Source organism: Anabrus simplex, chromosome 3 (assembly GCF_040414725.1).
Source record: "Anabrus simplex isolate iqAnaSimp1 chromosome 3, ASM4041472v1, whole genome shotgun sequence".
Lineage (NCBI taxonomy): Eukaryota > Metazoa > Arthropoda > Insecta > Orthoptera > Tettigoniidae > Anabrus > Anabrus simplex.
Genome location: NC_090267.1, coordinates 489,392,064 through 489,415,624, shown reverse-complemented (window position 1 = coordinate 489,415,624; position 23,561 = coordinate 489,392,064). Strand labels below are relative to the sequence as shown.

The 23,561-nt window shown below is 38.2% G+C and overlaps 1 protein-coding gene across 3 annotated transcripts in view; it reads right to left on the bottom strand.

The window, feature by feature from the left end:
* Nucleotides 1–1,425: 1,425 nt before the first annotated feature.
* The window catches only part of aop (anterior open), a 143,636-nt gene continuing 121,500 nt past the window's right edge, over nt 1,426–23,561 (bottom strand). Inside the window, exons 1-7 of one of the 3 annotated variants that reach the window (XM_067143629.2) lie at nt 15,276–15,386; nt 14,447–14,638; nt 13,145–13,252; nt 11,431–11,754; nt 10,010–10,288; nt 9,669–9,918; nt 1,426–6,765 (exon numbers count right to left, since the gene is read on the bottom strand). In XM_067143629.2, coding sequence (XP_066999730.1) covers nt 6,426–6,765; nt 9,669–9,918; nt 10,010–10,288; nt 11,431–11,754; nt 13,145–13,252; nt 14,447–14,624 — 1,479 coding nt within the window. In that variant the 5' untranslated portion in view covers nt 14,625–14,638; nt 15,276–15,386 and the 3' untranslated portion in view covers nt 1,426–6,425. The other 2 variants (XM_067143628.2, XM_067143627.2) reach the window with 2 other exon arrangements.

The following is a 23,561-nucleotide window of genomic DNA, read 5'->3' as shown; positions in this document are numbered from 1 at the left end:
GTTTCAGTATCCAGCAGTAAAAAAACTTCACATGCATTAAAGTAAACAATTTTCAGAATGCGTGTACATATAACTTACATTATTCCTGTCCGACCAAGTATAATTCAATTTGTACAACACTGGAAGCCATTAATACTTTGGAATTTCAGTATACAATTAATATTTGCCTGCACAAACGCTAAGACACCTACTTTTTGCCAGAAAACACTATTGTTTATTGCTTAGCATTTTGCTAATGGATCATCAATCTTTTTTTTCAGTTTATACAGATTATCAAAACTCACTATTCCCATCGGCACCAGAAATGTATTTCTTGATAGGTTTTATTGCTGCAGTTACCATTGTATTAGAGGACACGCTGTTATCTCCACAATCATCTTCATCATTGCATACATCTTGCATATGGGATTCCACAATTTCTTCCACCAACACTGTTTCAACAATGACAGCTTCCTCACCGCAGACAAAATTGTCTATTGAGCAATCGGTATGAAACTTCTCCCAGCAGAGGCACCATTGTAGTCTTCTTCTTTGTATTTGCAATGCCAAGCCTATTGGCTACTTTGCAGTGGGTTTTTTTTTCACGCAGCAGTATGCCTGTTGAAAGCATGTGTAGTCTGGAACCAGTTTTTAATTACTTCCTTCAGCGTTGAAACTGATAACCATAAGGTTTTTGCAAGTTCATGATGTGTTCCTTGATTACCTTCGACCTGCTTGATGATTTGCGACTTCTTCTCTATTGGAAAGCACATTCTTCCCCTCTTTTGGTCCATTACTTACTTTTATTAGATTACAAGATAACAGCCTGCCTGGCGATGTAGCATAAACGACTTTAATTGGATAGACTGCACGAGCAAGTGATAAACTGAATCTGAGTGATCATTGGCCACCACATAGCACACAGTTTTGCTCTGCTTCCGTAGCGATCGCCCGCTTTGCATGGCCTGGCGACACTTAAGGTCACCACAAGGTCACTAAGTTCGTTCCCCATCTGAAGTGTATCTGCAGGTTTTTTAAAATAACCGATCTTCCCTTTATGTTTGTTGGTCTCAAAGGTGTGTAAATGGCAGGAAATTCAACATTTTGTGAACATAGGAGAAAACTTAATTTCCAGGAACATAAAGGTAGAATTGTAGTTTATCACTTTAAGGTATCCAGAAATGTTCTCATTGCTGCTCCCTCATAGTTTTGAATATATTGTACCTTTTCCATGGTTACATAATCCTTAAAGTAGTGTGATAGTATGGTATACCTGTTAATAATCATTTTGTACAGTTTGATGTATTTCATTGTTTCAAGAATTATGTTTGTTTTTAATCAAGGATCAGTTGCATTATATTTTTATTTGCCTAACCGCTCCTGTGAATGTTTTGAAAATGATGTATTTTTGGACTGTAAGGTGTTTTTGAAGGAAAATAAAACATCTTATTACTTATTAAGTATTATTTACTCTCATTTTGTGTTTACCTTACCGTGCTGCAATCTTTTTACAGCTTTGACAGAAAAATAAGTATATAATTTTTCACTTTCTTGCCATTTGTACATTATCTTCATTTATCTGTTCACAAGTAATGAGATCTTTATATTCATTGTTTCTGTTTCCAGAGAAACCTACATCGTATTTTATGTTTTCATACAATCTAGGTTTCTGAATTGAGTAATGATTCTTTCCTATCCCAAGCTGCCTAATTACCCCCAAACAATTCCCCATATCTGCATGGGGATATTTTTTTCTTTTACGGAGTTCACAAAGCATTTGCATACATAGAATATTATTTACAGTTCTGTGGTACTTCTAAATAAAGCAAGCTGCAAAGCATCCCAGCATTTTAATAAGAAACCCACTTCATTAATTCTTAGCTGAGTGCTTTGAATGTTTACGCCATTTAAGAAAGGAAAAGGAAGATTTTTCTTAAAAAATGAATTATCCCATAAAACTAATCTGTACAATAAAATCTTTTACCCTTCCTATAAATGGTAAAATCTTCCCTAAAGTAAGCTTTGCATTTTAATAGAACACAAAAATTGTCTAACAATACAATATAGTGTAGATATACTTTAAATATGTACAAAATTTCTAATTTATGTTATATCACTCCTAGATAACTTTAAAAAATATATATACAACACAGTAACAAAAAATCAAATTGCAGTGGATAGTACAACTAGAGATCACAGAGTGAAAAAAATACAGACATTATTTGTTAATCATACATTTAAATGATCATGTCTGTATTTAACCCATATTTGTATTAAATGGGAACATGAGCAAAAAGTGTTGCATTGTTTACTGTCATGATAAAAAACCTAATGCACCAAAAAATTTGTACCAACTTGCTTGACCATTTTGAACATTCCTAATGGTGACTTAGTATTTCATACAGGTTATCTCATGACATAGTATGGAATGTGCAGCTAGAGTATTCTTATTCCATAATTTAAAGAAACTGATACTAGTTTATATTTCTTTAAAATTTGTACACCAATAAATTTTGAAGATTTGACTAAGTTTCTACAGTGTAAAAGTAGCTGGAAGGAAAAATATCCTCTTTTCTGTTTATATCTCAGAATTATTATTATTATTATTTATTTATTTTTTTTCATTTTCAGTATTGAATATCATATCTAAGCAAAACATGAAACATCTAAGACATAAATAATCTGAATTCTTCATTGAAACCATTATTATTTCTGATCTTATTTGTTAGGTTTTTAGAATAAGGGTAAGACACCCTGTGAATACTGGAAAATTCTCAGAAATTCAGCACTAGGAATTTAATTCAGATTATGTTCCTATAAGGGTTGTACAATGGAAATATAGACAGATGGCAACACTGCAAATAGCTGATGGAACAGCCAGGAGGTGGTACCTCTACACGGTTTGGTGCTTGGATTAACAACTTGGAAAATGTCTGTCTGAATCACATGTCAACTAAGTAAAGGATAATGTTGATGAAACATTGCATTCATTAATTAATGAACGTAGGTTTTCGTGGCTCATTGTAGTAAGATAAAGTAATAAGTATGCGAACTGGATTAAAGCCACTTATATATATTTAACAGAGCAGAGCTTTCTGCTAAATTACATTGGCCTTCATCAGGGCATGTGAAGGTTTGCTTCCGGCAGTGAGTAAAGAAATTATTCAAAGGAACTTGGAAGTCGGGACCGTACTATTCACGGCTCCCACCTAACTGGACTCAGGTATCGTCACGCTGTGCTATGGTGGTTGGGAAGGAAGTTTCTGATTCACCGCCTCCTGTTGACAGTTTCTTGAATGTGTCGTGCTGTGCTATGGTGGTGTTATGCCTGTATTTTTGGAGTACAGGTCTCCATGTATAACTTGAAGCCGTCTACCCTGTTGATGTTATTTGGGCGCAGCTCTATCTCTATGTCTTCCCTTACAAGTCTAGCATAGAAGTCTTTTACAGGCACGATGACCTTCGGCTGGTCAAAGAGGATTTCATGGTATGTACTGTAGAAATGTTCTGCTATGGCAGACTGGCTTATAGCATTTTCTGTGGAGGATGAAAGAGTGACATTCTTGACTGACCTGATGTGTTCTTTCACCCTGGTGCTAACAAGCCATTTTGTCATGCCAATACAGTATATGAGCAATGACAACCACATGGAACTTCATATAGACACCTGGTGTTTAATAGTTATGTCCAAATGAATACAACATGGCATGATTAAATAAAAGTTGTTCAAAGAACTGTCATGAAGTGTACTTGTTCTCCAAGGTAATACAAGGTAATCATGAATCATCTGCCTTACAGCTAAGATATCTCCCGTTGTGACAGCCATGTCTTTGATCTGCTGAAGAAAGCCCTACCATTTCAACAACAATCGAGCAGCTCCCTATGCTATGGAAGAGCAGTTAAACCAGCTCTCTTCATTGTATAGGGTATAGAGAAACTCTTTCAGCGTTGGAACATATCTGTAGTCTCCGTAAAATCTGACATCAGGAGGGTTAGGATGTCGTATTTTTCCTGTCTTCCATTTTGGCCATTTGTTAGAATTAAGCATGAATTGGACGTATCCAGGCATATAAATGCATATTTTACCAATTTTTATTGTTTTGGTCTTATTTAGGTCATTTTAGTTGTATTTTGCATGGAAAAATTTTCTTTACTCTGAATGTGATGTCCGATTTTGCTTGTCTGTGGCACTGTGATGAAACTTATTTTATCTCGTCTGAGTTTACATCACTAGTTTTAGAATTACTTCCTTCAGAGCAAGACTTGGATTGCAGGTATTTACGTCCACTGGAATGTCACCTTATCTTCTTACCTGTCTTAGCAATTGTGGCTCGTCACCATTTCAAGTAGCACCTAAATCACCCTTCTCCCCTCACCTTTCTTAAAATCTTCTACAGAGACAATTTTCAAGGCTTCATAGTTACATTAAGTCATAGAGCTGACGATACATTAAGAACTGTGTTAAAAAGTTCAGGGAGGAATGCTTCTAAAGGAGAAATCTTCTTCTGCAAAGTATGCAAGGTTTATGAGTTATAAAGTGCTTTCAATGTCCACCAGCATAGCAACAATACTAGACACAAAAAGGATGAGTTGAATGGGGAATAAGAGGTATGTATTTTTAATTTCAGTTAAATATTTAATGCCCACAGCGCAGGTGCATTCTTAATTTCGACAACCAATACAATGATGTAGATGTCTTGGTGGGTGTGCTAGGTACCAACTGATGAGCCCAACTTAGCAAACGGGGGCAAAATGCTGGCAACCAGGAATGAGTTAGCTGGAAAATTTATAATGTCCAATAACGGACCATTTATATTGGTATTAACCAATACAATTTTCATTGGTTTGCAGGGCAGCGATGTGGTCTCTTGTTACCATTGTGTAAGACTGCAATATTAATTTAAAACTGATCACAGAGACTAGTGGAATTAAAAGAACTAGTACGGAAATCATCTGAAGTAGAGCAATAAGATTGTATAATGAATTGTATCTTTAATGTAAAAGAACTAGGGGCAAAAATCGTTCGTTGGAAGTACGTATGTTTGGTTATATTTTCCATATTTTGGGTATTTAGCTATTTTTAAAAGCACATTTGCCTGCATATTCAGGTGATATTTTGGTCCTAACCATCCAAAGACTAGTCATCAGTATGTAGTTATTTTGATATGAAGTTTCTAGACACCAGTCTATGTTTCAATTGAATAACCCTTTTATTTGAAACAAATGTTCGTGCAGATTTTAAGTAATTCAAATGCTGAATACTTCAGTCATGAAACAACAATTAAAACAAATCCTGATACAGAAAAAACATAGAATAAGTTCCTTTGATAGTGCATCCATTCCATCAGTAACATTCTAAAAGGGAATGCTAACACACAGGTGTAACTTAAAGCATCACAAACTAGCAATGAATTCAGTTCAAATATCTGAAATTAATGAGAACTGTATTAAATATAGAAGTAAATTCCTGCAACCTTTGTGATGCTTATGTTCTTGGCACATTAAATGTTGTGTCTTGTGTAGATCACATAACTCTTACTACAAGGAAAATACACCACTTTTTCTACCATTCTTGTTGCCAAAAACCCTTCTCATTTTTAGCTGGCTTTGTTTTCAACATGAAGGCCCATACGACTAGTTGTTAAATGCACAAGACCCATCACATCTAGTCTAAAAGTATGATAGTCCATTCAGTAAAACTTAGAATGATTCACTGATCTCTCAAAATGATTTATTTGACATAAAATGAATGAATAATTCACAACTCTCTTGTAAATAAAGTTACAATTAACAATAGATACAATGAGGGTGATAAAGGTGATGTTTTCCTCATTGTTATTAAAAACAAGTGCTGTAGCACAAATCCGATTTTGAGCACAGTAAAAACTATCTGTACAACCGTAAAGTTTTATATAATATAGATCACATTTATAATTTATTACATTCTTGCCACATTTAAGTAAGCTCATCGTTGCTTATGGTTGTGAATGAACCCTCTCATTCATTTACACTGAATGAATAAGTATATTTATGGAACAAATACAGTACCAGATGAGTATATAAATATCTCTGTCTTATTTGGGTCGTACCACAAATATACTATGGAAATAATTAGCCTTTTATAGTTTTTAATAAATATACACTTTCGTTTTGAGGGTTTCATTCATTGTGACATCACAGCACTCCGTTTCACTTGATGTACTTGAGCTAGAATTGGGCACAGTTATCTTCTTTGCCACAAACTTAGCCTTAGTTTGTTTTACCTCCGTCGCAGACCATCCAGAAAGTGTAAACTCTCTCTGGTGGAATGATTCTGACGTGACAGCAGAACTTCAAACCATTCTGTTCCCGTACTCAAGTAGCAGGAGACTTCGAAATATGGCCTTGTGCGGTTACAGCATCATGCTTAGGTCTCTATCCAGAATAACTGTATTGACTAGCAGGAGTCATTTTCCTTCCGTACTCTCTACTAACTCTGACTTCGACTTATCATGGCAGAGGAATGCAGCCGCCGCTGCTGCTGCCGCTGCCTGGTCTGAATGTCTTGTAGGGCTCAGGTCCGTTGGGTGTTCCATGCTCAAGTCAGTCGGCACGAGGTCATCATCCAGGTGATCTCCGGTATCTGCGTCTGGTTCCATCTTTATACCCATAGTGGTCTGCACCAACTGTGAAGGCAGCTGTTGGTGATGCTGTTGGAGTGAAGGTGGAGGTCGTGTAGGACTCATTTGTTGTCGTAATAGAGACATGTTCTTTATACTCTTCAGTTCACTGGGATTGCGCAGGAACCTGAGAAAAGAAAAAGGATAATCAAGACTTGTGCAATTATATCCAATAGTGGAATGCCAAAAAAAGTGATGGAAATGCAAGGAAGGAGAGGCCACGGATGACCACAAATGAGATGGAAGGACACAATCCAACGCAGTGTTAGAAAAAGAAACCTGGACTGGAACACAGTCTTGGAGAAGGAGTGGTGGAGGGACCGAAGAAAGGAGAGGAACCATATTTGCCCGTACTCGGCTACAGCTGGATAATGGGAAATGATGATGATGAGTGGAAAGGTGACAGGAAGGTACATGACAATTATTGAGGAATTACACTGCTGTCACAAGTAGCCCAAATATTGGAGAGAATAACAGAAAGGAGGATGAGAGTAAGGGTGGAAAGAAATTTCGAGGACGAGCAGTATGGATTTCGAAAGGGCAGGTAAATGATAGACCCTACATTTACCATCAGATTACTGATGGAAAAACAAGTGGGAATATGGAAGAGATCTGGTAATGGTATTCCTTGATCTAGTGAAAGCATCCGATAGTGTTAAGAGAGAAAAGGTGTGGGAAACCCTGGAAAGAAAAGTATGTAGAAAGCAATCAATGGAACTAGTGAAAGCAATGTATAAAAACTGTTCCAGTTGTGTTGACTCCAGTGGGGAGAACAGAATGGTTTCGAAAATGGATAAAATTCTAAAGGAAACACAGGCAACATATACACGGGATATGAAAATGATGTTTGCGGATGACATAGGGATCTAGGGGGGTCCACAATACTGAAGTGCAAATACAACAAGAGGCTTTAACACTTTCAACACTACCATATTTTAACATGGACCCCAGCAGGGAACCGAGTCTTTTTCCTGAATTTTAATACATTATTACTAGAGACGGGAATTATAGGCACGAATAGGTTAGAATGCAAACGTATTTAACCAAGGCGCAGGTGCATGTTACCCGCATGACGGTTCTGCGGTGAGATTTGCATATATATTATCGGTCTGGACAAACAGAACCCCAAAAATTTATGGAATTCCCCGACATAACTATAGAGCGGCTGGATTACACTTGCACCTTCTTCAAATACGTTTGCATTCTAACCTATTCGTGCCTATAATTCCCGTCTCTAATTATTACACAACAGTGAAACACGGTGAAAATGAAGACCTACAACCTGTTTTCCAGTCAGGGATGGAATGAATGAAGCCCCATCTTGCAGCGAGGATAGGAATTGTACCAGCTGCCGAAGCCTATCGCACTCCTCTGGGGCAATGATTAATGACTGACAAATGAAATTAAATGATAGTGGAGAGTGTTGCTGGAATGAAAGATGACAGGGAAAACCGGAGTATCCGGAAAAAAACCTGTCCCGCCTCCGCTTTGTCCAGCACAAATCTCACATGGAGTGACCGGGATTTGAACCACAGAACACAGCGATGAGAGGCCGACGCGCTGCCGCCTGGGTCACAGAGGCTTCACAGCAAAACACAGTACATACCTGATTTTTGTATCATATGATGGTCCCCCACCCACAGGGGGAGACACAGTGAAATCAGGTGTGGAGGAGAGAGGTCTCAAATGGGAAGATGTCAGAGGGGGACCTGGTACTTTGAAGAATAATAAGAAGGTGTAAGCTAACAATCACACTACAATTTTGACATGCCTCATCTCCTTTCTAAATCTAATATTCCAGATTCATTCATGCCCGGTTTCTGGAATGGTGAGATATCTTTCCGATAGCTATTGCTTTGTTACAGCTGTCGACTCAATAAATCTTCGCTGCGTTGCACAGCGGAATAGCAGCTACTTTATCGAACTGTCAACTATTGGCTCGTTGATCAAGTTTCATAAATACACACTAGACGCTACCCCTCGTACTGCTTTGTTTTTGTGCAGTAGATGTGTTCCCTAGACTGTCAGGAGCATGTGCACAAGTAATGAATCGCATTTGAGCTTTCTGTGCAGCTCCTATTATCCCCTCTCTGCCATGCAGTGAGAAATTGGTGTTCGACTAGTTCTTGCAGACGTGGGTGTCAGTTTCGTAGTGTTTAAGGACTGTCAGAAGAATTTGACATTGTTTGAGGATTTCTAATGAAATATGCACACCAGTAGCACATGTCGCACGCAATCCAGTTTGCACTGAGCCTTATAAGTATACCGTATCTCTTCCCTCTTATTCCAAAATATGAACATTGTTTGATCACAGTATAAAGATATACATCAGGTAATTAACATAATTATATAACCTGTTAGTTCCTTGTAATGTAATATCGTTAATTAAAAACAATCCCACAATAAAAATATATGCTCGCTGCCAATGCCAGTAGGCCTGCAGTAGTCCTACTACGATAAATGTGTATCTGCTATACTCAGTTACTGGTACCAGTGCTTTTATGGACACGAATGCAGTCACAGATACAAATAGTTGTATGATAAGACTCTTAAAGGGTATCGTAATTAATAATTAATCAACAGGGAACAGTGGAAAAAATTTGTCACAGGACGCAAATTGTCGCCTGTAACCCCTCTATCTGTCTTTGAACTAATTTTCACTATACTTCATTAGAACATTAGGCCGACAATGATATAATCGTGGTCGTTCTAGAATGTTGACCATTTCTACAATTTCTTCATCCAAAGAAGATGAGAAAGCCATAGAAAATTTTAACAAACACAATGTTAGTGCTGATACTGAAGTACTGCGGACGCGCCCACCAAGTTAACAAATGGATATCTCTTGCTCAAGGTCCTCTAAGTTAGCAAGTGATTTATCGAACTGATAGATATATCTTACATTTGTGCAACGCCAAAACACAAGTTAACCATTCGGTACCGCTATAGGTTCGATATCTCACGTTTCAGAAACCGGGCATTAGTATGTGTTACAACACGTTAAACAGTAGGCATAACTAGGCTACTTACTGGTAACAATGCCGTTCACCCTGAACTTTCCTCAGGATGTTAACACGGTAGTAGTATCGTAAAGCTCGAGACATTTTGTCATAGTTCATAGATAGGTGATTTTTCTGGATTCCCCAAAGCTTCGCTAGCCCAGCTGGATCGACAATTTTGAAAACGCCTGTATCACGGTTCTTCCAGGCGATGTAGTTTGAGTATCGTTGAGTAGGGTCGTTCAGCAACTGTTGCAAGAAATCCCACAACAATCGGCCATCTATGAAAGAAAACATTACAACTGTTAGTAGAGCAAACTTCATTTCACAGTAATTCTTTCACGTTTCAGTGTACTCTCCATAAATACTTACTTGTATTGGGTTCAGGTGCCTCAGAAGGAAAAAATTCCCGAGCAACTGGTCTGAAACCATTGGTTATCGGGTTATGATTTTCCCTGTTTGGCGACTGTGGTTGAGGAAGAGAAGAGACAGATGTAGTCATAGTTGGAGTGAATGGAGGACTAGAACTGGTCTGTAGGCCATTTGTACCATTCTCCTGATAGCTGTCCTCATCTGTGTCCGATTGATTGCTACCGTTACTCCCGCTGTGATACGATGAGGCAGCGTTATGGTCTGTATGCTGAGGGCTCCCTAGAACAGAAAACAACAAGAATGAGAAGAAGTGTTGGTAACAACGGAACATGTATAGTAAGAATTGTAAAACAACTTTTATAAAAGCTTTTTATTCTACCAAAATATGAAAAAAGTTATCTTGCTTCTACTGGTGCTTTCAATTAATTAGCTACTTATCAGTTACTAAATTATTAACCTCATCTAAAAAAAAGAGAGAAAATAAACAAAATTAATTAAAATCCCCAGAGTATTTAAGTAGGTAATAAATGTTAAGCCCCAAATATACATGTTTGTGGACCTAGTTATAAAAGTAGCAACAAGATTGCAAAAAAGGGTGTTTCAAAATTATAGGTATAAATTGTAGGAATGAGTAGATGACACTGAAACAAGCAGAAATGTCCTAATAAACATAAGTTGAGAAACCAACCATTTCCAACCTTAATCACACTTACAAATATTATACATTGTATCTCAGAATCGGTTGGTTTCCAAACCTATGTTTATTGGGAGTTTTCTCCTCGTTTCATTGCCTTGTACACATCCCAGCAGTTTGTACACACAATTTTAAAACACTTGTTAAGTACACTTTTACTTTTCAAATTCTCAAATTCCTGCCACAATGCAGAGGGGAAGAAAATGAGAAGAAAATCATGGTATATGTGTAAAGATTGTGATGGAGCTCAATGCTGCTCGCAGCAACAAGCTCACAGCAACAAACATCCGAATGCAATTTATGACAGAATATTTGATTTCTTTTACACTGGCTTTTTTTTTTCCCTAGTAAAAGGGCTATGAAGATCACTTTTCTTTTATATTCCCAACTCAGTGTAGGCCTAACTAAAATCGATGACTAACACCTCCCATCTAGCCAATGCATTAACATTATTTCAATATTTTGACTCAAATTTGATTTCTTCTTTTAGGACCACTATCAATTTATCTTTTCAAGGTTAAAAATAAATAAATACACCACCTTTCAGTGGTTTTGTTTTCTTATGGTTCTCCTTTCAGTAGTAAAAATAAGAAATTCTTTCCCCCTCATTAGTTACAAATACACTCCCCAGAAATCCTTGATAGCTAGTGAAACAAAGCTTGTGATCATGCTTTGAAATTTTACACAGCAATAATTAATACCTCTAGACAGGATAAAATAGAAATACCTGATTGGCTGTCTACAGAAGGAGCCGGACTGAGAGTGACCGAATTGCCTTGATGCACGATGTTGGCTAAGCTTGGCGTCTGGACGTCGGTTCCAGATGCAGACAGCAGGTACCAGTTAGGAGTGGAAGGGTGGGGGCTGCCCATGTGGTGTGGCGATAATGGGTACGGGTGTCGAGACGTAGGCGTGACGGGGCTGCTCGGCAGACATCGCTGGAGCGTTTGTGCATCTCGTACGAGAAGTTGCAATACATTATGTAACACATCACCAGCACCAGGAGAACGCTCAGCTAGGTCGCCCTTCGTCAGTAAGCAAATAGCTTTACCTGTACAAATACAAACATCATACAAACTTAGTAATTATCTAACTGCAACATTAATTTTATTACTGCATATTTATCATCTTTGAATCTCAGCCTATTTGGCCCTATCTTTCTCAAACTAACTTCAGTGTTGGTCAACTCTACCATTGCAGATTTATTTAGAGGCAACAGAAGCCTCAGCTATCAGCTAGTGTACCAAGTCTTGTAACAGAGTCATTAAGCTTAATATACTAGAGGGAAAAGATGATGATGATGCTTGTTGTTTTAAGGGGCCTAACATCGAAGGTCATCGGCCCAGAGGGAAAAGAAAATTCTCAGATAGCAGATATCTGTGAAAACATAATGTAGGTCAAAACAGACGTGAATGAATGAATTAATTTTAATCTAAAACAGTACAGTTATTTAAAAGCCATTTAGAAAGGTAAAAACCTGTATTAATTTGTACAGCACCCAGGTCAGACCAAAGTTGTGCTGTTTGGAGCCCTACTTGCAAAATATACGTTTGTGCTTCTGGGTGCAAAAGAAATTTCTTAAATATTTAATCTCAAAAAAACATCCCACTATCCACATATGATTTTGTAAAACCTGTTTCTACTTAGAAACGGAAAGTTTAGAAGTAGTGGTGGTGGGTGATGGCTATTATTGTTTTAAGAGAAGTACAACTGGGCAACCATCCTCTATTAACAGTAAACAGAGGGAAGAAATGGAAAGAGTCCAACACTTCAAAAAATGAAGGTATCTGCCAAAGAAAGACAGGGGCCACAAAGGGCATGAAAATGAAAGACTCCTTAGGCCTCAATAGCTAATAGAGTCGGGATCAGAAAAGAACAAGAGTTAATCAAGGGAGATTGGACAGGATAGATGAAAGTGAGGAGCCTGGGATAAGTGGAAGCAATGCCAGGACTCAGCTAAGAGTACCCTGGTCGCCAACCCACACTCCCACATTAAGAGCCCCCGGGGCCCATTTTAATCACCTCTCACGACAGGCAGGGGTTATCATGGGTGTTAACCTACCGCCCTTATATAGGGGGAAAGTTTAGAAGACCAAAGACAGAAAGATGAGGGTATGTTAATTCCGAATACACAGACTGATAATGCTCTGAGTTCCTTTCCCTCCTAAATTTTGATGTACCCTGCTCAAATACAAGATTTTATTTAACATTTTAAAATAAGAAGGTTAGAACATCCATTCATCAAAATTAACCACTTTGTTATATTCTGTAAATATCACATCTGTACTAGAAATGGAGTACTGCAGTGTACCCCAGAACGGTTTTAAGTCAACTGTAGGGAAATGAGTACCGGATGCAATATTCCACTCCAAAATGATATCTGATGAAGCAAGATCTTAAAAAAAACTGTTGGGTAAAAGATGACCTGTCCCTACACTTACCATTCATCTGGAACATATCCATATCAAAATGTGGGAGGTCAAACTCTCGTTCGCACCATTTGAGGAAGGTCGTCACATCTTCACGAGACCACACTCTGGGATCCGATGCTGAAACAAGTAATATACCATGTAAGATTGGAAGCAGAACTAATAGAAAATCTTAACCAACAACTAAAAACAAAACATAGTGGGGAGAGAGATCCATTATTCACTAAATTTGCATTTGATGACAAATTAAAATTATAGTGACAGAACCTAAACAGTGTTGCAGAATAGACTTGAATATTCTCTAATAAAAGAATTCTTGGAGAGCACGAGAAGTATAAAATGTTCAGGAATTAAGAAAGTTGATTAATACTTTTGCTTGTAATTTAGGGGATTTTATAAATGTCTGCACTAAATGAATGCTTCATATCAGTGATGTGCAAAACGTGACCTTCTGGACTCTAATAGCAATTGTGAATTATTTAAAGTGAATGACCGCATTCCAATCACTGCCCTTCATCGATTCTATTATTTACGTAATTTTTTAGCCTGCTTCCTAACATGAAAATGATCGTCATAAATAAATTTGTAAAAGTGCAATGGTTGCATTAAATTATTATTATTATTATTATTATTATTATTATTATTATTATTATTATTATTATTATTATTATTATTATTATTATTATTATTACAGTAGAACCTTTGCTATCCGAAACGCTTTTAACCGAAATACCGTTTAACCGATCCGATCGGAAACATTTTTTGGTTAAATTTTATTACAAAAACAAATTAAAGAAACATAATTTGTTATGCTATTCTTAAGTTATGTTAATGAAACGGGCATGACATAGCGGCTAGCAAACGATGGGAAAAGAAACAAAAGAAAACAGAATACTTTTTCAGAAAAAAGTAGTAGGGCCTACTGCATTATCGAACATCAATTTCTTTTGTAAATACAGTTGAGTTGGTCGGGTTCTCAGAATTAAAATACTTTGTCAACAATGTATTATATATATATAGCATATTGTCTTCTTTTACATTAATCTAAATCTTCTAAAAGCTATTCTTAACCTCTAAAAATGGCATTCAATAATTATTATCCGACCCCCCCCCCCCTTTGTTTCAGTTAACAGAGGTTCTACTATACTGGCATTTTCTCAATGATTTGATGTCGAATGCAAATGAGGACTGCAATTTGTAACATAAGATTTTGTTTTTAAATCGCACAACTTGTTATAAATAAATATACTCTATGCCAGGCTCAGGATTAATGGAAGATTAGATTAACAATATGAAGCTGAAAATCTTCCTTACCCAGACTTGTGGGCAGATGCATTTTAAAGTCGAGAAGTGGCGACATGGGGGTACGCTGGCTAGGAGTAGGAAATCCCAACGGATACCTCCACAACAAATCCGTCGGGCTGAATGGCAGAGACAGAGGCATACGATCCATAGCCCCTACAGGAGGCAAAGTCAAAGGCAGTAGTTTCATAACCCAACAGCAACCTGTAACATAAGAATTTGACAGAACCGTAACCACTTGCTCAATTCTCTAATAGTAATACTACTCAGAAATAGAAAAGAAATAAGCAAGCAAACTAAAAGCAACTTGATGGTACGACTTATGACTAACAAAAATACTACAAACACCGAAAATGTAACTGCGATGTGAAATGAGTTGTACATCCTGAGTATCTATTCTAGTTTTCGCCTTTTAGGGACGATGTGTATGTGTGCCATCCCAATAAGTAGAGTATTCTCATTACTTCACAAAAAATAGAACTAGGGCGTGCGGCACAAAGAAATTTCCACTCTAACTCGCTCTAAAAAACAGGCATCCAACCAATCTTACAAAACTAGTTTCAACGAATTTACGTAATTCAAAAAATGGATGTTTTGATGATGAGATAATTTCTACTTTTTTTTATTTTATTCAAAGTATGGATCTTAGGCACTGAACAATGCGCGTCTTCTTGCCCACACAACGGTTCTGCAACCCACCTGCACAACTGTAGAGCGGCTACAGTATACTTGCGCCTTTTTCGAATACGTTTGCATTCTAACCTCTTAGTGGCTAAAAACCTTTCCCTGATCTGGAGTGACCAAAGACAGGCAAGACACTGCGTAACTTGATGAAATATACCTAACACACTTCCTGTTCGCTAACTCTGGCCTCGTCTGAAGGTAGCCAAACGTTGATCTTACTCGCAATGTGGATAATCTGTCCTGTCAAGAAAGTGATCAACCTGTTCACTCTGAGTTTCAGCTGCTATTTGTTTTACCACTTTCCTATCACAGAATGAATGCAAGTGTTGTGGAGTGCTGCGAAGATTAGGCTGCAAGTGATAAAGAATAAGCGAATTTGTTCAACTGCTAAACAGGTGGTTATCGGCAAGAATGAGTCTCAGACTAACGTTTCCTGACTCATCGCCAAAATACGGATATTTCTCGATACGAAGCTGAACAGCTGACATGAATTACATCAGCTGCGTCCATGCCTGGCATTGAGAGGATGACTGCGCCCAGTTGTATTTCTTCGTAACACAATAATCACCGCCACCACCACATACTCTGCATATCCCAACGGTCGGCATGGCCAGTGCCCGGATTGGTGTCGGCGTGTAAAATGCTGGTTGATGAAGGGAAATGTAGCTAGCAGACTCATTAAAAGATCTTCATCGACTTAACTTGAAGATTATTTCAAAGACAAATTTAAGCCGTTATGTATCCAACGTGAAAATAACAAAATGCTGTAGCAAATGATACATAGGGAATAATGTACAAGCGATCGAGATCCTTCTTCATTTCACTTTACGTCGACTGCATTCGGTAAAACTTTCAAAGATTGTATAAATGCCTTTATTAGACTGCAGAAAAAGAAATACCATGACATCTTTTATTTCTTGTTTCAAAGATCTGGAAATAATCCATCTCTTGACTAATAATACCGCTGATTAGTCCCTTAATACGACAATCTATGTCTTTTAGTATTCAGAAAGGGTACAATTCGTCAGAGAACCTAAACTCATATATGCCTGAATTATACCCTACAGGAATTATTTCCCGTGCCGGTTAATCTATCAACATGAGGTTGGCGTATATGAGCACCTTCAAATACCACCGGACTGAGCAAGGATCGAACCTGCCAACTTTGGACCGAGAGGGCGAGTTGGCCGTGCGGTTAGGGGCGCGCGGCTGTGAGCTTGCATCCGGGAGATAGTGGGTTCGAATCCTACTGTCTGCAGCCCTGAAGATGGTTTTCCGTGGTTTCCCATTTTCACCTTAATTAAGGCCACGGCCGATTCCTTCCGACTTCTAGGCCTTTCCTATCCCATCGTCGCCATAAGACCTACCTGTGTCGGTGCGACGTAAAGCCACTAGCAGAAAAAAACTTTGGACCGATAAGGCCAGCACTATACCGTTTGAGCCACTCAAACCGATTCATTCTCTTTAAGACTAGCATGGCCAACAGCTCGGAATTCCAGACTGTTGATATGGATGGTGACAATTTAGAAAAAAAAAATATGTAAGAAATCTCCGCTGGAAGAAGGTATTCCCCTTTTCGATCAGCTCTTTACGAAGATAATTTAATAGAATTCATTGTTCCGAATCCCTGAACACTAGCATCAATGTAGAAGTAATGGAATGAGCACAACAAACACCATTACGCAGAAAGTGTGATACAATCCGAGCATAATGACCATCTATTTGTTTCGTATGGCAAACAATAGGCTACATGTCAAGCATAAGCAAATAGTCATTGTACATGGAAAATACGATGGAATAATTAATTATACGGATGTGTCCTGCATATAAAACTATTTCGCCGCAAAGTGTCATGTCATAATCGGAACGAATTATCATAATCCAATCAGCAGAAATAACAGTTAAATTAAGGATCAGAATTTGAGCATTCAAATAGGTAGGTTACTTTCGTTTTTCCTCAAACCTCAAAGGGCGTGACATCAATTGAAAGTGTGAATAACACGAGGGCAATTATTGTTCCAATAGAGACAGAAATAAAAGAAGGAAGATGAAAGCTTCATTAAAAAAATAGGTAAGGGACTTCACTTAGTATCAGTCGGAGACTACTCTACCCAAAGGCCCAGAGAGACGGTTAGCAAGAGAGAATTAAAACGTGCCAACCAGACAGAAATACTGCAAAAGCCTTATACATCATATTACCAATTTTTCATCTATATTATTCGATAACACCAGAAGATTTTAAAAATAATCGAATAATTCGAACATTATTACAAAACTACATATGGTTCACGGGCGAAAAAAATCCAAATTGAACTCGATGGATATGGGATGCCGAGATGGACTGCTAAAGATTCATAAACACAAACTGTTGCCGAATGGCTTTTTACAGATCTATAATATAAACGTTGTGGCAACATTCCTTGGTTAATGGACAATAAAAACTGTTATCAGCCAGCGCGAGCAATGACATGGCTTGTTAGCCTATCTTTACAGGCGCCATCAACATATTCAACCGACTTGCTGACATTTACCGGTAAACTAAACTATTGTAGAAATCATCTTTTATATCTTATCTGTCAAGGTAATTAAATACGTAATACGTGTTGGAGGAAGATGTCGTCTGAAAAAGGATGTACGTCATACAAATCTTGAAACAATGGGCTACATCATCGATAGAGGCCTCAGTCACACGTTATCTTCCCTACAGATACAACCAAAACCAAAGATGGAAATTGTATTTGCGCAGAAAGGCATATTCTCTCGCGATCAACGCAAGATGGGAGGAAGAAACTGGTTGTGTTTAAATAAATAGATCAGTTCAATAAAATAATATTCGTAAACACCGAGTTACTGTAAGTGAAGACTGAGGAATAGACGTGTCAAAAAAAAAAAAGGGGGTGTTTCAGAATTTTGAAGGAAACTGCGCACAATAAAACTATGAGTCATAATTCTCGATTCTTCTCTTACATATAGAAGTTGATTTATTATATAGACCAATTATAAAATTTTCACAACATTACATAAAAAGAGAACACTGTTATATTAAAAAGTTTCACGTCTTGCAAAACACGGAATACAGAGAAACACAAATATTAGTATTTTAATTGTAGCCCTACTAACATACCGGTAGTATATGCCATTAGTTCTGTATTTGTTTTTACCTGTTGCACACGCCAAAATGTTTTTATCACTGAGTACAGCATTGAAAAAGTCTCCAAATGCCATATTAGAGTCTGTTTTCACTTGAAGCTCTGCTTTAAATGTGTCCATCCAGATCTGGCCATAAGATTAGCCCCTGGTTGAATGTTCGCTCCACAAAAGCATTTGTTGGTGGAACTGAAAATAAAAGTTGGATCAACCTTGCAGCACGGGCAACGTACTGTTATCGGTTATCGAAACCGTTGAACGTCTTCGTAATAAATAGCCACACGAAGATAACAATATATTGTAATTAACCCCCTTCCCGCGGAACAATTTACAAGGTCTCGAAATACGTTCCTCAATATTCGGGACGGGTGGTCATCCTATTTATTTTCCGGATGTTAATAATACTCCAATTTTAAAAGAAAAAGGTGTATTCCTAACAGAAAACATACTATAGTACAGGACATACATGACCGATTGCTAAATCCAGAATAACTTTTACATACACTGTTCACTTCCGATCGCCTTCTTTGCGACTGTACCGTATAACAAGTGTGTCATACTTGTGAGCGCGCTAACATATTGTGACTCTCAGTCAACAGTGAAACTATTTCGTTAGGGGGTATGAATCAGTGGCGAATTTCCCATGCATGCGATTGATGTGTTACATCCCTTGTATTTTCAACGAAAAATTAAAAAAATATTCACTGCTCATATTTTCACGGAAGTTAAAATTCAAACGCACAGTTATCGAAGAGATGGAAGTAACGAGCGTGGCTGGTTAGTGACTGTTACTAATTGTTGCCAAACTACTCCAGAGATGGCAGCACGAGAATTGAACCCTTGTTGGTTGTTTGTTGATCTCTTCCGTGGGGTTGGAATGCGGTACGAACAGCCACATCCGTCAAGAGAGCGGTGCAAGCTGGAATCCTGTATCGCGCGTGGCTGGGATTTATTTGTTATTTCGTGAAATACTGGAATTCTTGCTTGTGAGCGGTTCTTTTCTTGTGCTATAAATGATGGTATATGACAAATGTGTGTTGTAGTATTATAAAGAATTTAGTTTCGTGTGCTTGTAATGTAAATATCAAACAAAGAAAATGCGGGAATACTGCGATTTTGAAATGACATCACACCGATCAGAGAGTAGTTAATCAGGCATGGATACAGGAGCGCCAGGGTCATGCGTTTCTACCGCGCCATCCGAATTATTCTAACCATTGTGTGATCGAACGCTTATTAAAAGAAAAGTGTAGTATGTTTTCTTTTAACGGGAAAAGCAGAATTATAAATGAAGGACAACCGCGTCCAACATCGTGTCGTGTGTTCGTCATTTCTACAGATATATTTATGAAACAGGCCGATGGATTTGGTGGATGTGAGATTTTAAATAAACTTTTATGTTGGCCCTGTATGTTGTTTTCTCTTCAAAAATGTGTTTGCAATGACGGTCTGTTTGCATTGATGTTTCAAAAAAAAAAAAAAAAAATCTGGTTGCATTTCCTAAACCAGAAGTCAGGAGTCGCCACTGACTATGAATGGTGCTTTTTCCCTACCTTTGCTTAAATCCTTACGGTACCAATGAATGGTTCTGTAGGCCTACATCTGTTGCGTACAGTACGCAGAACTGGATTAATTTACCAAGAGATATGTCCGATACATTTCCAACTAACCTACTTTGAAATAATTTAAGAAAAGATTACGTAAACAACTAATAGGGAATCTGTCACCTGAGCAACAGTCATAAATACAGATCATTGATAAATGAACAAATCGTACGGACAGCAGCGTACGTAACAAACAGTTACTAATTTTAACAAGCGAAAACATAAAAGCAAAGTTGTTTCCTTTGACTTCTTTCGTAACTGTTTCTGATTGCGAGTTTCAGATACAATGGATTTTGATCCGAAGTCATTAGAAAATAACTCACTGATCACATTCGAACTGATTGATACTCATATACAGTCGAAACCGTTTATTGCGACACCGCTTTTAACTCTCGCTGGTCACACTTCCTTAAATGAAACTCAAAGGTCACACTGGGGTCTGATGAACCCCAATATTTTAATGAATTCTAAATAAAAAATTTACAACATATTGCAAAACAGAATGCATGAATGGATTCAGAGACTAATTAAGAATGTTCTTAGCGATTTGTGCCATTGTTTTATAATATGAAATCGATACTACAATAAAAATAATTATAACACTGAAATAATCTTATGTCTAATGAAGACTACTGAAAACATTCTAATTTTTTGCAGTTTTCCTCAGTAATAAACAATTCACTTGTATGCACTTTGCTAACAATCACCACTGGTCTAGTAAAAGTAGCAATGTGCGTAATTAGGTTATTACATAATGTTACAGGGGTGTTCAAATTTGAGCGTTTATTCACTACAATCAATGCACAACACTGCCCGATGTTAGTCGCATATCACTCGTCGGCAGGACGAGCACATGAATTTTGTATTTCGATCTTTTACCCGTGGACAGAAGGAGCGCCTTTGCTTACGAGCTAGTTCGTCACGTGGTGGAGTTTTGGGATTCATCTTCAAAATATCACTGATTGACAACCGAAGAGACCTGCTGAGTGTGGGTACATCCAGACGTTCTTTTAGGAAGGCCGGGCTGAGTGGCTCAGACGGTTAAGGCGCTGGCCTTCTAACCCCAACTTGGCAGGTTCGATCCTGGCTCAGTCCGGTGGTATTTGAAGGTGCTCAAATACGACAGCCCCGTGTCGGTAGATTTACTGGCACGTAAAAGAACTCCTGCGGGACTAAATTCCGGCACCTCGGCGTCTCCGGAGACCTTAAAAAGTAGTTAGTGGGACGTAAAACAAATAACATTATTATTATTATTATTATTATTATTATTATTATTATTATTATTATTATTATTATTATTATTATTATTATTATTATTATTATTATTATTATCTTTTAGGAAAGATTCAACCAGTCCCGAAGCCAGATTCTTAATTCGTAATCATCTATCAAAAGTTCCTGTGCTTGTAAGGGTGTTTTTACATGTCTTGCAGGTCCCCTGCTCCCAGGAAAATGAGTGACAATGTGTCTTGCAACAACCCTTCCTTGTCTACCTGGTTCATCTGCACTTCACAAATAACCATTCTTGCCCTTCAAGACAGAAGTATTTATTCTCGCTGGTACTTCTTCATCTTCTACCACACTCGTTTCACTCTCCGAACTCGATTGCACAACTACAAAATCATCATGAGCTTCAGAATAGTCTGTTCCAAAATCACTCACATTTTCATCGTTATCTTCTAAAAGCACCTTATGGATATCTTTATCTGACCTAATAGCCACACCTTGAAACGAAGACGCCATCTTCAATATTCAGTTTTACTAATCCTGAAATGAACAACACTCATTAAATATTTCGCTCCATTCTAGTAACGAAAACAGGCAGCAGAACAGGAATAAATCGAGTAAATTTCCAACTCGCATAACATATAAACTCACCCACAAAAGTCACACTGGGGTCCGACCAACCCCACGCTTAATTCAACCACCTACTAACCGAAACGCAGTTAAACAATGAAGCTGCTGGTTTGGCCTTGGCTCCACAATGGTGCCAATTTAATTTACGTAGAATGGCAAGGCCATGATTCCCGTGCTATCCAATTCGTTATGAAAACAAAGATCGCCAGGGTCTCAGGGACCCCATTGTGACCATTGAGGGTTAACGACGCCCGCCTCTGTGGTGTAGCGGTTAGCGTGATTAGCTGCCACCCACGGAGGCCCGGGTTCGATTGCCGGCTCTTCCACGAAATTTGAAAAGTGGTATGAGGGCTGGAACGCGGTCCACTCAACCTCAGGTCAACTGAGTCGAGGTGGGTTCGACTCCCATCTCAGCCATCCTCGAAGTGGTTTTCCATGGTTTCCGGGATGGTACCTAACTTAAAGCCACGGCCGCTTCCTTCCCTCTTCCTTGTCTATCCCTTCCAATCTTCCCATCCCCTCCCCCAAACGGCCCCCGTTCAGCTTACCAGGTGAGGCCGCCTAGGTGAGGTACTGGTCCTCCTCCCAATTGTATCCCCAGACCGAAAGTCTCCCGCTCTAGGACACTGCCCTTGAGGCGGTAGAGGTGGGATTCCTCGCTAAGTGCGAGGAAAAGACCAACCCTGGAAGGTAAAAAGATTAAGAAGAAGAATGGATACAACGGCGAAATCTAACGGTCCCGTGTAAATACTATATAAACTTTGTACAAAAATACCGCTTAGTACGACAACGTTTATTACGATATATCCTATAAAACGGCGTATTTTGATCACATTGTCGGAGAAATGTATCGATTATAACCTCCAATGTTGATTTTTGTTTGTTACGCGTTCGCAGATTGCTGACAACAATGTAAACCTTATTTTAAAACTCTTGTTTTCAGTTGATTGTAGATTTCAAATCAGTCTGTCTATCAAATCCTGTGAAGATGTCGCAAAAGAAAGGGAAAGTGTCTAATATTGAAGAGTGTCACACATTTATGGCGATTACAAAATGGGGAAACGAACAAAGAATTAGGTGTATCACACTCAATGATTTCCACAATTTGGAAGGACAGAGAGAAGATCTCTTTATCAGCCAAGACCGTGTGCGACATTACTGATTATTGCTACTTCTTTCCTCACTTATTATTTTACATTTTGCTGACATATTATCGCTGTACGTACTGTGTAAACATTATAAGACATATTCCTCTCAATTCCACTCCACAAATAATATTGTATTGCAAATAAAGTACTTATTTCACTTATGCCGGTCTGAGTGGCTCTGGCCTTCTGACCCCAACTTGCCAGGTTCGGTGGTATTTGAAGGTGCTCAAATACGCCAGCCTCGTGTCGGTAGATTTACCGGCACGTAAAAGAACTCCTGCGGGACTAAATTCCGGCACCTCGGCGTCTCCGAAAGCCGTAAAAGTAGATAGTGGGACGTACAGTCAATAATATTATTATTACTATTTCACGTATGTTTCTTGAAGATTTAACTTATTATATTAAATAACCATGTGCGTGTGCAGCCTAAAAATGAATATATGGCATATTTGAAGCAACAACAACAAAGATCGGTTTGTGCGACTAAAAGGGTTGCCACCTGTCCCGTATTGCGCGGGTCCCGTATTTGAGGTGAAAATGTTGCGTCCCGTATTATGAACTGTTTTCCCGTAAAACGATCGTTTGCTTTTTTTTTTTTTTGTCTCAATATTTTAAAATCCGTATTTGTTTTGGGCGCCATTGAAGTTCAAAGTAGCTCCATAATTTTATTTTTCTTTTTTTCTTTGG